The sequence below is a fragment of the Alligator sinensis genome, unplaced genomic scaffold, assembly GCF_000455745.1.
Source record: "Alligator sinensis unplaced genomic scaffold, ASM45574v1 scaffold436_1, whole genome shotgun sequence".
Classification (NCBI taxonomy): domain Eukaryota; kingdom Metazoa; phylum Chordata; order Crocodylia; family Alligatoridae; genus Alligator; species Alligator sinensis.
This window is the reverse complement of record NW_005842172.1, coordinates 1,816,453-1,834,048: the sequence shown is the minus strand read 5'-3', so window position 1 is coordinate 1,834,048 and position 17,596 is coordinate 1,816,453. Positions and strand designations below refer to the sequence as shown.

Here is a 17,596-nt window from a genome sequence, read left to right as displayed (position 1 = left end):
TCCCTACACAGTATTAACTTTTAAGCATTATTTAGGCCTGAAAGGCAAAAGAATGATCAGCAGTCACTCTGATATCAAAGCAAATGCCCCCAAATACTTGTTTGCCATTTCTGCATTATATTAAAATAAACTTCATAAATCCACTATTTCAAAGCTCTCAACTGCATCATCACTGTATCAATAATCGCTCTACTCACCTCCAAAGATATTTTACCAAACCAGGCAAAGAATGAGCTATATACAGAACGGATATATCCAGGAATGTTCCTGATGAGGATGAAAGCTAAAATCTGAAAAAAGGACAAGGTATCACAGAAACAGTTTAGACATTCACCAGGAAAATGATACATTTATTAGACACTGTAAAAAATACTTGAAATAAGATGTGCAATAATCTAGGCCTCAATGTGCAACCCTTTACGCACGTAATAAATTCAACTCTTCCACTTGTAAGCTTCTGTGAATCTGTGATGCCTCAGTGTTTAAGGGGCCAGGTCCATATTATGTATTCACTCAAATATAAGATGACCCTGATAATAAGCTGACACCCCAATACATAGATTTTATATATGGAAAATTTATAAATTTGACATAATTTTCCAGGTACAGAATCTAATTATTGGAAGTTTGCCTTGAATTTGTCCCCCTCCTATTGATGCAGCAGGGAAAATATATCTGGGGGAGAAGGGGGAAGGAGGTCTATTAGCCCCCCTGCCCTCTCCCCCCACAACTTTTCCCCCCTGCAGCCCTTCTGCCCCTCTTTACTGTCAGACCCTGCTCTCTCTGAACATATGGACATGAAGAGCACGTGAAAAAAAATGATCTTTAAATTTGCATACAGTACCCATAGACTTAAGTTCATCCAGAATTGATGCATTTTACCTTTTCTGAAACTGCTGCAAGTTTTAGCACAGGTACTCCATAAACAGTTTTAAGTACCACTTTGGTACCTACTTATATATGGTACAAACTAAATAATACTAGTTCAAAACCAAAAGGCTCATGGTTTACTGAATAGTTTATTGGGCTGAGCCCCAGCAGAGTCAGCAGCATTTCAAGCCATTCTGACCCCACAGCTCAGCAGTGCTCAATATGTGTGTATACTCCAGATACAGCATCCCTTTCCCCCAACAAGGATCTATGTGCTAAGTAGCCCCCCACTCATGATTTTAACCAGGTGTTCTTCTCATGAGTCCCAGGATCCTCTAAAAATTTATACGGAGATGAGGCACAGAGCAACTTGGTCCAGCTTTACCTGATGGAGGGTGGGGCTATACTAAACACATGCAACAGGCTGAGAGGGAACAACAGAGGGGTGAAAAGGTTGAGAACCTGTTTGTTGATATTTCCTAGACAGTTAAGACTGGTGAAGAAACAGGAATAATTGGAAATGAGAAAGAAAGGTGGCAGCAAAACTGTGGGAGTGAAGAGGAAGTAAAAATGTATTCAAGTGTAGTGGTTCACCATGACTTGAAATAGAGTAGTTGCTGAGGGGGACTGTGCTCAGTGCACACTACTAAGGATGTGGAAAGTTAAACAATTAATCATTTAACCAATAAGTGCAATGATAACCGTGTATCCTTTAGCTTGGGGTGGGCACAGACTGGCAGGGAAAGGGGAAATGAAGCCGTGCAGTGCACCATCAGGAATCAGAAGGCAGCAAGGCAGGTGGGAGGGAGGAAAAAGGGGCAGGGGAGGGGTACTAGCAGCCATAACCTAATAGGAAAACAGTAAGCAGCCTAATGACTCATCAAGCAAGCAATTAACTGCTCATACATTGGTGCTCCCTTCCTCCCAGCGCAAGGCTTCACATAAGCTGTTATCTGTCTGGGCTTGCCTCTTCTCCCCCTCTCCCCACAGTCAAAGGGCTCTGGGAGCCAGGTTAAATGAATAATTTTTTTAAACAGTATTTACATCCCTAGACACTACCATATATCTTATGCAGACGGGCTGTACTGCCTTTCCTTGTGGTAGGTTCCCATCACCATTTCTGCCTATTGGTTAAGATAAATGGGTACCTGTACATGTGCTCTGGGGCAGAGAGGGACGCATTTTAAAATTAGAGCACCTCTCAGAAGCTGCTTGAATTAAAATGCCTACAGTGTTTTATGTATTTAGTGTCCTGTGTTTCAAAATGGTGGCAACAGTGTTAACTAAAGCTCAGTGAATGAGCTTTATTTAAAGTGCCCCCGCTGCCATTTTGAAACACGGGATAGAGAATACATGAGGTGCTGCAGCATGCTGGATCATTCTTATTAGAATGCTATGGCAGACTCAATTAATTGCATCAGAGCATGTGTAAATGCCCCCAAGCATTTTTGGCACTAAAGGAAAGGTGTAAGGGCTGGCTCTGGCCCTCCCTGTGCTGGCTCTATGTCACAGTACCTCCAGGCCCAGCACCAGTTCCCTGTGGAGGGAACACCTGCCCATTTTTTAATTTTTTTTTTTTTTAAGGGCCAAAAAGCAAAAGCAAAAATGTTTCCCATCAGCATGCTTGCCCGATATAGGCCATGTACTTATAGTCAAGCTCAGTGTTGGCTGCGTTTAATCAACTTTATAGTTGGTTTCCATTACTAAGCACATACTGCTTTTAGCAGTAGTTCAAAGACAGACAATATATTTAATGCAATTTCTGTGTATGCAAATGTAAGATGAAAAGCTTTTTCCCTCATGCTGATTGGGGGGGGTAAAGCCTCATCTTGTATTTGAGTAGATATGGTATATACCAATGTTCAATTAGTGTATGTGCCATGTGCATACATGTTTTATTACTCTTTTACTTGGTATATTTATATTTATCAGGGCTTGTATTACTATGTACACATACTACAATAGTTATAGCCAAAGCAGCTATAAAGTGTTAAAGAAACAAGGTAACACAATCAGTAATGCAGTCTTTTTTCCACTTCATTCCATAAGTTAAAACAAAAGTTGATCATCTTCAGTTAAGGATTAAGACACACATTATATTAAAATGTTCTAAGAAACTAGATTTCGTGAGCAATTACCTGCACCACAGAAACAGAAGGATGCAGTTCATTGCACTCAGTTTTATTTTTACAGCTACTAGCCCAGATAGAGTAGGTCTGAAAGAGATAAATATACATCTCAGTCTTCACAAAGCCAGTACTTAAAAATATTACAACAGAATAAACTATTTTGATATGTTACAATTGCAGCAATGGTGTCATGTGGCGATAGGGAGGACAGATGTTTTATTTTTTCTGTGTAGTTTTGTGTTTCTCAAACTGTCTTTGCAGCTGATCAATACAATCATTTGTACTCTAAAACTGCTGACAATTTGTTGATCACACTTAGTTATCAGCTCTTTTCAAGTCTATCTTTCTATGTCTATATCATCTACCATTTTATTCTAATTAAGATTAGCATCCTTTATAATCAAATCAGAGAACATTTAAACCTACAAAGGAAAAGAGGCCAGTGAATGTTTGGGGGCTGCATAGATGGAGGCTATCTATAAAACACAGTTGAAACAAACTTCTGCAAACCAAGAACATCCTTTCTGAAGAACAAGTCCACCTACTACTAACCAAGATGTTCTCCCAAAAGCTGGCCACCTGGACAAGGACTCTCCACAATACACAAATGATATAAGAGTGTGGACTTACCAAAAAGGAAACCACTGAAATAAATAATAAAACATTTGAAACTCTGTTGGAGAAGAGAGGCTCGCCTTTCCCCTCTGAAAGCACCTGTCGCTTCTGTAACGCCAGGTAGATAAAAGCAAACAACATGCCATGAAAGACAACCTGCAAAAGAACAGAACAGTTCTTCAGACGTGGCTGTTAAGCTGCAGGTGCAGCTTAACCCTGTAATGAAGTATAGGGGATTTGTAGCATCAAAGCCCAAGTGAGAAGAGCTCCTGTTCTTGCTACATTATTAAAAACAAAACACTCACCAGACCTTAACAAGAATTAAAGTGTGTTCATTTCAGAAATATTACTCTTACTAATGGTTCAGTGAACATTTGGATATGACATTCACATTTCAAACACCATTAGATACCACCGATCAGAATCCCATACATTACTTTGGAAACAGATTCTGTTATGGAAAATAGGCTTTTAAAAGATCTCTCTCTGGATCTCCACCAACTCAGCAGGTACAAACTTCTGAAAGAGGCATCATGAGAACTCTCGTCTTATAGATGTAGGATTTTCCAGTTGGAGAAAAGAATGTTATGATGTTATTCCCTCGCTAGCTGACAACAGGCTGTAGGTCTTGCTGCTGTTGCTTGTTTTCATTTTTAATGACTTTTTTGGTATTTTGGAACTTCCTCTATGTGCTCTCCAGAGCCCACTGTGAGCTTCACAACTATGAAACAAGTGAGATTTGGAGTTTCAAAAGTGCACTAGTGTATTTAAAGGACTTACTAATAAAAAGTTGCAGCAGGGAGAAAGCATATGACTGATTAATCAGAGACCACCCAATAGAGAGAGAAAAGAATCTACAGGCTGTTTCATACCGTCACAACAAGCAAGGTAATTTGTTGCGAGGAGGTTAATGGACAAATGCTCTGACCTCACCTCCTCCTCCAAGTACCCAGACAAGGCACTACAGAGAAGAGGGAATACAATTCTTCCTTTCCAACCACCCAAGGCTGCGGGGGAGAAAGAATTCCAAAGGGAGTAGGCAAACCAGTTTACACACACAGAATTTTAAATACAGAATGAACAAAAAGATAACAGTAGCATAGACGTGCTATGTACAAAGTAAAATACTCTGATTTTTAGCAGTGCAGCATTCTCATGGACACTCCTTATTTAGATTAATCATGATAATTAACATTTCCTTGGAGTTTCTATTGAGATTTTTTTAAAATAACATTTATTTGAGGCTGATTGAATCAATTTTAATTTTCTGAAGAATATCAGTGCTGGAGGGCCAAAGAAGTTAGGAATTTCAGTGCGAAACGAAACCAAGTATGCAGAGCCCTGTTTAGGAATGCTTTATAAAAAGGTTAGCATTATCAGCAAGTCAGGGGCCTTTCTTCATAGTTTCATAGACACGTGCAGAAGCAAAAAATTGATGCTGCTTGTTCTTACAACAAACCATAAGAAACCAGAGAAAGAGGGGAAAGTGTTTTTCACATCAGTTTTTCAAGAATACTTCTCAAAACATGCAAAATTATATTTAATTCATGAAATCATTACATACATAGCGGTCTAACTTCCATCTAAACCACCATTCATAGACATTTCCATTCAGCTCAAAACACTTGGACAATGGCCACAGAGAAAATATCTTCTCAAATGCACCCTGTAAAAAACAAATATGGAAAAAATGTTAATGCTAACATAAGACCCATTTTTAAAATTTAATATCTTTTATTACTGCTCTACCCCTCTACCAGTTTAACTGGCCTGATCTTGGAGAGGCTGTGCATCATGACAGAAGTCCTGTTTAAGGATTACTTGATGCTAATAACCATCTATTAAAACGTTTTCTAAAAACAATGACATTTTCCTCTTGATTTTTCATTGACAACAGCCTCTGTACTCTCTTCCTTCTTCATACCCATTTTTCCTGATGGGTTTAAATGGAGACATGCACCAGAAGAAATGGAAACTTTACAGGAAAATCAGAGTATCTGTGTTTAAAACTAATAGAAAAAGGGTTGTTTGTTTGGTTGAGGGGGGCCTTTGGGGGAAACAGGTTAAAAAAAGAAAAAAGAAAAGCTCACAATTTAGGACTTCTTCCCATACTTCTTTTCTGACTCCTCAGCACTAAAAGGGAAGTCTAACATTCAATGAGGTTCACACCCCTAGTTATGCTCCACATAATCACTCAATAACAGGTCTACAGTTCGGCACAGACCTCATTGGCAGTTTGCAACACAACACCCTTGTGATCCAATACAAACTAATAGCATTTGCCACTCTCCCAAAAGCACACAGCACCATGCATCTAAAGTGTGCAATAGATGACTTCCAAAAAGCGTAAAAGTGAATTCGACCCTGGGGCCAGGAGCAGGACAGAGTGCAGGTGGCTTGTCCAGGGGGTATGGGGAAAGGGGTGCAAGGGGGTGGGCGACTCTTAAATGCTGTGCACACCTCCAGCGGGAGGCATGGGGGTGGGGGGGCATGTGCCCCCATGGACTTATGCAAAGGGCAAGGGCAGGCTGTGGGCTCAGAGCCAGGGGCTGCACTGGCCTCTTCTCAGTGGCGGGGGGGGGCAGGCTCAGCTGTGTGGGGTGGGTGGTGGTGACACTGGGAGGGATGGCTTACTCCTAGAGCCACCACTGCCTGCTCTATGCCACTGAGCCTGCCCCATCACCGGGAAGAGAATGGTGCAGCCCCTGGCCCCAAGTCTGCAGTGGGCAGCCCACCCTTGCTCTGTGCACAAATTCGCAGGAGGCACATGGCTCCCCCATGCCTCACCTGGGTGTGCGCACAGCATGCTAATTGTAACAAAATATGCATCCTTTTCCCCAATCAACTAGACAGGCAGACCTTGATAAAAATAGAGCAAACAGGTGTAACAATAAAAGTGTAATTTCACGCACATATCTTTGATGACTTTGGGTCATCTTTGATGACTACCAAAATAAAGTAAAGCTGCACTTTAAATATATATAATACTGTCAGAAACACCACTTTTAAGGTAAGTACTAAGAAATAAAACCCAAAGTGTATGCAAAAAAATAAAAAAATACTGTGCATCAAAAAATACTGAAATGTCTAGTGTCCCATGCAAAACCAGTTATAGAAAGGAGAAACTGAAATGTTCCATTTCCCTACCTCGCTATTCCCATACATTACAGAAAACTGATCACAGTGTTCTATCTATCCTAAGCAGCATTCAAAAGCTCAATACACAGGATATAATATGTAGTGCTTACAAACCTGAGAATATGACAGAAAATATATACACATGAGTAAGCAAATTAGTTTCAGCAGTAAGCCGAAGTGCCAGAAGCAGTTGCCTGTGGGAAAATGAAAAATAACAATGCAGTATTTATTATTTAAAGACAAAAACAATGACAAATATATTAAGTTGTCATTAACTACAGAGTACAGATATACTGTATTTTATTTACACACACAAGTCCAGATATTAATCTATATATGAATCCAGATATTAATCAGTAACATTTTGCTGTTTAAACACTGTAATTTAGTTCTTTCAGTTTGATTTGAAGTCAAATCTAAAACACAAACATTCAAAGTCACTAAATTCACAAATTTTTCTATCTGGATAAACAACTTCCATTGGCTTAAACTATTAGTGCCCACATATCCAACAATATTTAGCCCTACAAAAGGAAACAGGACAAAAACAACAAACAGGACAGAAAGGAAACAGGACAATAAGCAATATTAAGCCCTACAGAAGGAAACAGGACTTTAACCTTCATACGTTCCCATGTGGTAATTTCCTAACCCCAGACACATCTTTTGTGCAATATCCTAAAGTAAATTAATTCTAAAAAATTTTCTTTTTAGGACATTGCCACTGGCACCACAGTGCACAATATCCCCAAAGAACAGCTAGCTTACCGTTGAGCACAACTGTTGAACACAACTATTGCTGTGGATGAGAGCAATAGTTTGTTCTCATCCACAAAGAGCAAACTGTTCTAGCCAGCTTACATGAATAGTTCGTTCTCTATGGATGAAAAACTGCCCACGGTAACATGTTACCCCAAGCATGAATGTGTTTTTCCATATGGGGTAATAACTTATCCCAAGCCCATGTTAACACATTGGGGTAAACTGTTACCCCAATGCAATATCTGTATAAATGACAGGCCTAGGCCTGTTTGGCCACTTTGGGTGGATACATCTGAAAGGTCAGCATTCATTCACACCTCATTCATGTCCACTTCAGGTATCCATGGTAACTAATGGATGGCCATCCTCCCCCCCGCTTTTGCAGAAGAAGCGGTAATCCCTTTTGCTAACCACTTTGTTTGCAAGCTGCAAGGTCATCAAAACACCCTGTCCTTTGCCAAAAAACAAAAACAAACAAACAAAACCCCTTTGTCACACCCAAATCCACCTCTGCTCCTTGTCCTCACTTCCAACAAAGGCAGGGCAAACTAGCTTGTATGTTAAGAAAGGGCAAAACTCTACCTCACCTGCCCATGAGAAGAGAGAGCAGAGGGACAGCAGAGAAGAAATAGCACATCATACAGCAATACAGCATACATTATGGAGTCCTCTTCAATGGTAAGGGCTTGACACCCCCCCCCACCCCCCAATACCCCTTTTACCTGCTCTCACTAAGCCCCTGCATGTGTGGTTTCCAACCAGCATCCACCCACATTTGGCTTGCCTGCAAAGGGTGGATGTGCTGGTCTCTAGCTTCTGTGCCGAGGAGGAGAGGGTGCTACCTGCACTGCCATAGGGCAGGGCGGAATTGCTTGTGACAGCATAGGTGGACAGGCTTGTCTTTGATTGTTATTTATACGCATTCAGCAGTAATCATTTTTTTCTTTTTTTTCCTGCAGTCCAGGATGAGAATGCAGCACATATTCAGTGCTGAAGCCTGTCTTGCACAGGTAACTGGGGATGACAGTGACACATCCACTGATGAAATCTTATCCCAAGGCAGGGAAGATGCTGACTTTGTTCCAGACATGGGAGATTGTTCAGAGCAAGAAGACCATGTGTCTATGGAAGCTTCATCCAGCTCAGATGAGGAGGAGTTGGTGTCACAAGCAGAAGTGATGCCAACACTTCCAGTGGGAAAGGGAAGAGGACCAGCCTGCGGGCCGCTGTAGAAGACCATGGAGAGCTACAGCAGGATGTGGAGCAGAACCACTACCACCCGCATAAAACATTGCAGATGATAACACCGTTAGAGGAAGGAATGGCAGAGCATGGTAAAAAAGTCCACAGCTAATACAGCATCGGAGAACAGCTAAGGACATGGTCCATGAAAGTGCTGGGCTAACAACAGAAAGTAATAAAGACATGGTGGTGGAAACGTTCCACCTGTTTCTCTCAAAATATCCTGACTGTTATCATAAGAGAAACAAACAGACGCAGAAAGAAGATTCAAAGAGTGGAATGCTAGACATCCTGAAAATAGAAAGAAGTGGAAAAAGCTGGACGAAAGAGAGCTAAAAGCCTACATTGGCCTCATACTGCTGAGTAGTCTATACCACGGTGGTCACGAGGCACTGGAGGAGTTGGTCATGAGGCACGGGAGCAGCCTGCTGTCATCCCAAATCAACCAGGAGCCTGCGCCCCTAAGAAGAGCTGGGGGAAGTCATCAGACAGCTGGGGGAAAGATCAGGGAGCTGGGGAATCGAACTGGGAACGGGGGGAATGTTCAGGGACATTCAGGCCGGAGCCTGGGACTGCTCAGCCCCAGCCCCCAGGCAGCATGCAGCACCCTACCGAGCTGCACTGCACCCATGCCATGGGGCAGCTGTTGCGTGGGTGCCAGGCTGAGGGGGGCAGTGATCCTTGCTGCCCCCCCCACTGTGTTGGGGGGGGTTCTTCCACAAATACCCAGAGGCCCCAATCGCTGTTCCTGCAGCCGGTGAGTGCGGGACTTAAAAAAACCCCCAAAAAAACAAACAGTGCCGGGGCTAGGCTGGGGCTGGGGCTGACCAGGACAGCCATGGGAGCTTCTCTCACAGCTCCCCCCACCCGGGGAGAGGCAGGCACAGTCGAAGGAGCTGTGGGAAAACCTGCAGCTGCCCGGCTGTGCCTGCCTCTCCCTGGCCAATCTGAATCACCGAATCTCTCTAAATCAGCATCGAATCTTCTGAAGCCGATTCAGCTGAATCAATTCAGGACAGTGATCCGAATTGAATCACTGTCCTCCAAACCGGCCAAATCTGAATTGAATACTCCCCTATTTGCACAGGCCCGTTGCTTAGTGCTTATTTACTTTGTAGGCACCAAAGGCTGCTTTCTGATGGGATAAGCCTTCCTGGGGCAGAACAGAATCAGACTTTGTAAGAATATTAGAGCCCCAATTCTCTCAAAGGGCAGGCAAGGACTGCTTTTCTGAGAGGGTTGAGCAATGTTGTGATGAGCAGAAGCTGAATCCTTAAATACCTGACAGGTGGAATAGAAGCTGGGCTGTAAAATTCTAAACGACATCTGTTAGGTAAAATAAGCTAATGTTTAAATTGAGTCCAGGGCATATTTATTTTTCATACTCCAAAGCTGAATGGTGGTCATTGAGAGGCAGTATCTTGCCTGGGCCAGTCACAGGGACTGCTCCTTCCATTCCCATACCTCAGTTGTCCAAATTTTATTACTGTCCAAATGCCCCAGTGGCATTTCTGCAGTTTGCATTTAATAGGAAGTGGACAAAAAGGAGAGATATCAATGGGATAGATTCTGCCCCACTGGAACTCAGTGCTCCTTCTGTTCACAGCAGGATCTATTTTAATAAGACATCCTCTTTCTGGCTTGCTGGCATCTTCCCCCCTTGTCTGTCCAGTGGGTCAGCTTCCATAGAAAGGTATTCTTGGAAACGCAGCCCATGGGTTAATTATTAGGGCACTTTGCTAGGTTGTGGGAGATGTAATTTCAAACCCCCTCTCTGGGTGCATGGGTCCTTCAACTTCGGTCTCTAACTCCCTGGATATGCATCCAAACCATTAACCTATTGTATTAAAACGTGGGAAGGGGAGGATAGGGGGTTCTCCTCCTCATTTGATATCACAGTTGCTAATCATAATTTTTCTGTGACTACCATGTCTGAGACCTGCACATGCCTATATCAGTGAAATAAGATTAACAACAGAGCACAAGTGGCTGTAGCACACCATTATTAAATGCTCAGAAGGATCCAATGAGTTGTGCAGGGTACGTAACATCTAAAAATCAGCTTCAGTGGCTCACAATATCTCTTACATAGCTGAAGTCAGCTGTTTAAGTGGCACTTACCTGCAAAAAGAGGAGTTGCACTTGGGCCAGTATATCTAGAAGAGGGGTGTCAAATGTCGACTGGAGCTAGCCTGTAGAACTGTATGATCCATATGGGATCATACAGCTGTGGACCAACCCTGCATGACGCACGGGGGACATAGGCTAGACACAGCATTGAACGTAACATGGAGTCAGAACTGGTGCATTCACCGGACTAGCCCTGAACTCTGGATCAAACCCTACCAAAGCCAGTGCACAGGGCCAGTTTGGCAGGGCAGTAGATACAAGACACACACTAGACTGACCCCCTGTGTCACTTGCAGTGCACATGGCTGGTCCAAGCCTCCATGCCACTTGCAGCATGTGCTGGCTCCAGGGCTGGCCACATACATGACACATGGAGCCACCATGGGGCTTGAAGTGCATGTGGTGCATGAGATGGAACCGGTGCTGCACGCAGCACAGGGAGTTGGTCCAGCACTGGCTCCAGCATGGACCGACAGTCTGGGTCCCAATCTGGACAGCCTACACAGCCAACACACAGGGCTAGTCTGGTGGGGCACTGCATGCAGCACTGCGTCCAGCTTGCATGACACATGCAGCACATGAAGAGGAACTGGCACATGCGTTCAGTGTGCAGCCTGCAGATGCTGCATGCAGCACAAAGAAGTCGGTCTTGATTCAGCCCACAGACCAGCCCTGCTATCCTCATCCAGCCCCTGGGGCCAGATGAGCATGGCATCCCTTATCTAGAATCACCCTTGACAGTGTCTAAAAGATTGAGATTGAAACAGCAATAATATGGAAACAATCCTCAGCCAGACATGAGAGAATTGGTCCTCAAAAAAACAGCTGAGGTATCCTAGTAGGACAGAATGGCAGAAATTTGCAAAAGCACTCTTTATACTGTACCTTTTCTATGGACAAAGCATGTTTATAGGACAGTGAATTCAGTTTGAAAGGTTGACAACTACACTAAATAGGTTTCAAGAAACACTGGTATTTAAAAAAAAAATTATGAACAAGTTTTAAATGCATTCAGCAATTATTTTTTTGAAGAGAGATCAGATATATTTCTCAAATTTGGAAGTTATAATGCATATTCCAAGAAGAAAGCTCAATTACCATGTGTCATAGTTTTCACTAAAATATATCAAATGAAATTTATCCTTCCAAGTGCTATGTCTGGTGACTTCAGCATATTTAAAAATTCAGTTCTATTATTCAAATAGCCAAATCAAGACTAAAACCCTCTGACAAAGTTTTGCATATGAATAATTAATTACATTAGGATATAAATGTGTGTATTACAAACGGAAAAGAACAATATTTATTTTACCATTTGCTTTCTTCTGGACTATCTGAGGCCATACTACTAATGTAACATAGATGATCATAAACCAGACAGTGACAAGTGGAACAAAGTAATAGAACTGGTAAGGTCGATCCATCACTATGCATAACACCACAACCAAGAAATTGAGACGAAATAAAACCTGTTGGGGAGAAAAAGGTTTTCTTTATTTAGGATTAAAAGGAAAAAAAACCAATTATATTGTAACACTATATGCATTATAAACCATTAAAAACCAACAATATTACTCTTGTTGAAATTCTGATAGGTGTCTAAGGACGTCAGAAGGTATCAGTAGGTATACCCATCCTAGTCTTAACCTAGCTAACTTCAGTATCAATTACTGAAAATGAGATGGCACGGACTTCGGTGGAGACTGTATAAGTCTTCCAGGGTTACATTTTCACTTTTGTTATCTGAACTAGCCAAGTTAAAGCTAGCATGGGACTCCCACTTTTGCTGCAACAGCACTTCTGACTACAGTATGGACACGTACTAAATTAACTGTTCAAACTGTGTGTTATATGGCAACGAGGTACAGCAGAGTGATGGTCAGTGGTGGTTTGAACCAAGGCCATATTTGATGTCAAAGTGATAAACCAGTCACATTTTTAATTTATAGTTTACTCCCTGGTAGATTCCCCTAGTTACTATGAGAGAACGCTTTGTCTAGTCCTCTTTATAATGGAGCAGTTGGCTTCTGAGCAAATTGAACCAAGTCTTTCTTTTTTAAAAGAATAATCAATGGAGCTGTTGGGGAAAAAATTCCTCTTGTTGAAGAACTTCATCTTTTTACCAGAGAAGTTAAAGCCTGAAAGACAAAAGTCTTTCTGGCCAAAGATGAAAAAAGTCAATTTTTTTCAGATGAAACAAAATTAATTTTCAAGGAAACCAATACTTTCTGTGAACATCTCCATTTACCTAAAAATCCAACTTTTTAGAGGGAGGACAGGGAAACTAATGGAATACTTAGCCCTGGGTAAGGCATCATTCATCTAAGTCTAGGTATGAAATGACTGAATACAAGTCTAATCATCGTGACAAAAATGTGTCATTTAGGCACTAATTGTATTTTCTGAATTGAACTGTTTATAACAAAAAGGTTTCAGACAGCAAAGGGAAGCCAGAGATTTCCCAGCACCACCTCCTCTCCCAGTCTGCTCTTGCTCAGAAACAAGTTAGAGATAAGATGACAAGGATATCAGTGTTAGAGAACAGGTCTTGATTTCCTTTCCAGGTGAAGGAAGACAAGCACTCTACCAGCCTTTAGAAAGCATTAATGACTACAAGTAACCACTCAACAGGTTCTTAATAGCTGTGAGAGACATAGGTTCAGCACGTATGCAGAATCTCAAAACTTTTATAGCTTAAGTAAATGAAAATAGTTGAAATTTAAGCCAGAGATGACAATGTTTTTGTCCTTCCAAATTTGGATCTGCAGCCTTGGAAACAACTAATCTACCATGCTGGACTACTAAATGCAATTACTCTTTTAAAAAACTTTTTATACTGAGAAAAAATTGATTTCATTTCAAAGCAATAGCAATCTGGATTTGCCAAATGTTTTACCTATTTGTATAAAAGAAATTCAATAAAAACTACTTTAGCAGCCTCTAAACCAGAATACCCACCACTAAACAGATCGACAAGGGAAAATTGGGCTAAGAAAAAAAACCTGAAGATCTAAATCAGCTAATTTAGGTAAGACCCTTGTGTGCCAGCCTTCTTTCATCATTAGTTTATCTTTATCACTAGATACTGTAACAGTTCCAGGTGAAAAATAATAACAGTAATAAAGGAAATCATTAAATCATTATTATTATTTCTCTGATGCATTTAAGTGGGTCACCTATTTTCCCAGTACAAGTTTCAGTCATCTAAGCAGATTAAACAAATCAGATTAGGTAAGAACAATGATCATGCTGGTTTTGTGAACCTCCTCTAAAATTATTTTGATCTCATTTTTTGGGAAGCAGGCATATTTCTGTATAAAAACAGTAAGAATGATCTATTCCTACCTGAAACACTCTGTATACTCCAAAGTCTCCTTTTATCCAAAAGTATGAGAAATGCCCATAACCTGTTTGGAATAGATATGCAGCAACCAGAACTCGAATGTGCATGTACACAGGCAAAAACTGTTGAGAAAAATAATTTACTCTTTACACAGACCCACAGAAATTCTTTTTTGTCTATGCTGTCAACTCTAAGTAAATTGGGGCCCAAGGGGAAAAGCTTCTTCTGTATTTTAGACTTGCTCTCGTTTCATAAAGTTGTATGTCACTTTACACCTACTTACTAAGAAACATTATGCCCCATTTACTATTTCTTTCCTGCAAGTTCTCTTTCCATACTTCCTGAAATGTATTCAGATTTTATAACCTGAGAGAGACAAGGTCAAAGGATAAACTGCATCACGGGAAAGAAAAAAAGAAATCAAATCACTTCTCTTTGCCAAACGTATGATGCAAAATGGCATCACCAAAAAACAAATTCTCAAAAAATGGCATCTTTGAAAGCTTTCAGAACCCTAAAAGATTATAAAAGGGTAAAGCGTCAATATATTAACATATTTGAACTTGAGTTTCTTGAAGTGGCAAAAACATATTTTCCTTCAAAGCACTGACTCCAAATGATATATTATAAAAAAAAAAAATGAAATTCAATCACTTACAGTGCTTGCTCCAGAGATATGATAAATCAAAATAACAAGCTGCATCCAGCCTTTCCATTCATCTGTCTGTTCTCTATTTAACACCTTAGTCTATGCAAAACAAAACAAGAGTGTTGCTATTCCAACAAGTACAACGAACATCTATAAAATGAGGAGAGAAAGTTCAAAACAATAAACCACTTTAGGGGCAGACTGATATAAGTATTAAAAAAAAAACCTTCTAAGTAAGTGGTGTTACTTTACTAGTGGTTAATCTACTTAACTACACACAACTGATTCATTGGCATCAGTGGATGAATGAGATTTATTAACAGCCTCATCAACAAGAATGCATGTCAGCACTCTTGTATGAAAAAGCCAGTCATACCTAACCACCAGATAGTGCATAAAATACTCAATTACCATATGCAGCAGCTATATCCATTTTAGAAAATATGACTTAAATCAGTTAGCAATTTAAAAATATAATTCAATTACAATCATAAACTGTTAAATTACACAGGAAGTGATATCAGCACGATCTTTACCTCTTTGGTATTTTCGGTATAAAAAAACCCCAAAACCAAGATGTAGATGATGGGTATGAAGAAAAAGGAGTGTGTATAAAATTTGTTTTCCTTCATGAATAGATTTGCTCTGTCACAAAGATAGAAATAGGCCATGATTAGACCTAACTTGCAGAAGGACTGTAAAAGCAGCTCTAGAGTAGAAATGGGTGTATTGATAGCAGGTTTTTTCTCCTCTCCACTTTCCAAATCGGTGCATGGTTTGTTCTTCCGATGATTATTACGATGAATTAAGTTGAGAATTAAATATCCAATAATTGATAAAGTAAAAAAGAAAAATGCTAGCTTCTGTATCAGAGTGAGGGGAGGCTGGGGCTGGCAGCAGGAACCATCAATAGGCTTCATAATCTTGTTACACCAGACGTTCATAAGAATCATTGCGTTCTGTCAAAGACATGAGCATCTTTGGCTATCAATCTTTGGTTGCAACTATTATTCCCAAACAAATAAGATTATCTTGAATTATATTACATATTGACAAGGAATGACATGCATTTCCCTCATATTTTATATTTAAACAATTTATAATGTCTACATGTATCTAGTTACATTCATAGAGACAGAAAGAAAATAACCCGTCTTGTCCCGATTTAAATATACAGGCTAAATTTTTCTTATTCATTTTGGATGAACAACAAGAGCCAAATCATGGGTGCTGAACACAATCCAAATAGGCAGATCTAGGAAGGTCTTCTCTAGAGGAACCATTCGAGATGGAAAGCAATTCTTTTACCACAAGTTGCAGATCGGTCGCAAGGATGCCCTGCAACCATTAATACAGACTCAAGGTTGCAGAAACTCTTACATCAATCGTGGGCATGTAAAAGGTAATCAGTTGATTGATCTGCATACTAATAGGCCCAACAGCTCACTCCTGCTTCTCTCTTGCCCTGGCACAGAACCACATAAGCTTTGTCCATGTTGTGTGTATACAAAGGACGGTTGCCAGGAAGGGCTCCCCACAATCCATCCAACCTTCCTTATATGTTGTATAAACCTCCCCTAAGTAAGTGGTTAATGGAAGTCTCAGGACTTAACAGGCCCATGGCTGTACCTGGAGGCAACTCAATTAACTGAGTTGTTTGCAGAGTTAAGTTTCTATAAACAGCTTGGAAAAGTTTAGTAAATGGTAGAGTCCTGAACCTCCAAGCAGCTCAACATAGAGCACAGCAAGCTTTTGTAGTGCCTCCCGGGGAAAGAGGACAAGGCCCCAAGGAGGAAGGCTGGGGGCATGGCATTCTCAAAGTAAAATAGGGACTGAGAAGAACCCCAGGAGGAACTAAAAGCTAAGGACTGAGATGAATAGAAAGTGGGGGTAGGGTGTTCAGAAAGGATATTGGTCCAAATGGAGAATCAAGGAAATAGTCTGCATCTTATCACTTGGAAAAATGGAAATAGAGATGCACTGGTATATCAGTCCATATTGGATCAACACTGATAAAAGAAAAATTGACATTATTGGCAATCAGCTTTTTTTGGCTGGTGTAACTGATAATGTCACTGATAAATGTTGCATGGATGCGCGCAGCCACTGCGCGCACACAGCCAGGAATGCAGCCTGGCAGCTTGGAAAGCAGTGTCCGGCTGGTAAGTCTGTGGGGAGAAGGGATGTGGGAGAGGGAAGGGGCATGGGGGTGGGGGGAAGATCGAGGTCCCCCACAGTGAGCAAGGGAGTGGGGCTGGGGCAGGCTCTGCCCAACCAGGGTGGGGCAGGGTGCGAAATGCAGCCGCAGGCAGCTTGTCCAGGGGCAAAGGGGGTGGAGAGGAGGGGAGACTCCCACTGCTGTGTGCACCCCTGAGGGAGGCATGGTGGGGGCATGTGCCCCCCAGATTTGTGTGTGGGGAAAGGGTGGGCTGCCCGTGGCAGACTCAGAGTCAGGGGTGGAGCTGGCCTCTTCCCAGCAGGGGGGCTGGGCTGAGGCTGCACTCAGGGTAGGACGGACAGCGGCAGCAACACTGGGAGGGAAGGCTATGGTGAATTTTGGGGTGGCTGTAGCCCACCCCATAGCTACCTCTCCTAGCGCCACTGCCCACCCTACCCCCCACCTCCCCCGAGCACAGCCCTGGCCCAGCTCCCCCACCAGGAAGAGGCCAGTGCAGCCCCTGGCCTGAGGCCACAGTGGACAGCCCACCCCCCCCCCGT

The 17,596-nt window shown here is 41.7% G+C and overlaps 1 protein-coding gene across 3 annotated transcripts in view; it reads right to left on the bottom strand.

The window, feature by feature from the left end:
• The window catches only part of CASD1 (CAS1 domain containing 1), a 67,340-nt gene that overhangs the window by 6,317 nt on the left and 43,427 nt on the right, over positions 1-17,596 (bottom strand). For all 3 annotated transcript variants that reach the window (XM_006025896.3, XM_025206784.1, XM_025206785.1), the window contains exons 9-17: positions 15,415-15,837; positions 14,888-14,977; positions 14,232-14,351; positions 12,199-12,355; positions 6,867-6,946; positions 5,179-5,280; positions 3,630-3,770; positions 3,009-3,086; positions 198-290 (exon numbers count right to left, since the gene is read on the bottom strand). In XM_006025896.3, coding sequence (XP_006025958.1) covers positions 198-290; positions 3,009-3,086; positions 3,630-3,770; positions 5,179-5,280; positions 6,867-6,946; positions 12,199-12,355; positions 14,232-14,351; positions 14,888-14,977; positions 15,415-15,837 — 1,284 coding nt within the window. The remainder of the gene's footprint in view (positions 1-197; positions 291-3,008; positions 3,087-3,629; positions 3,771-5,178; positions 5,281-6,866; positions 6,947-12,198; positions 12,356-14,231; positions 14,352-14,887; positions 14,978-15,414; positions 15,838-17,596) is intronic.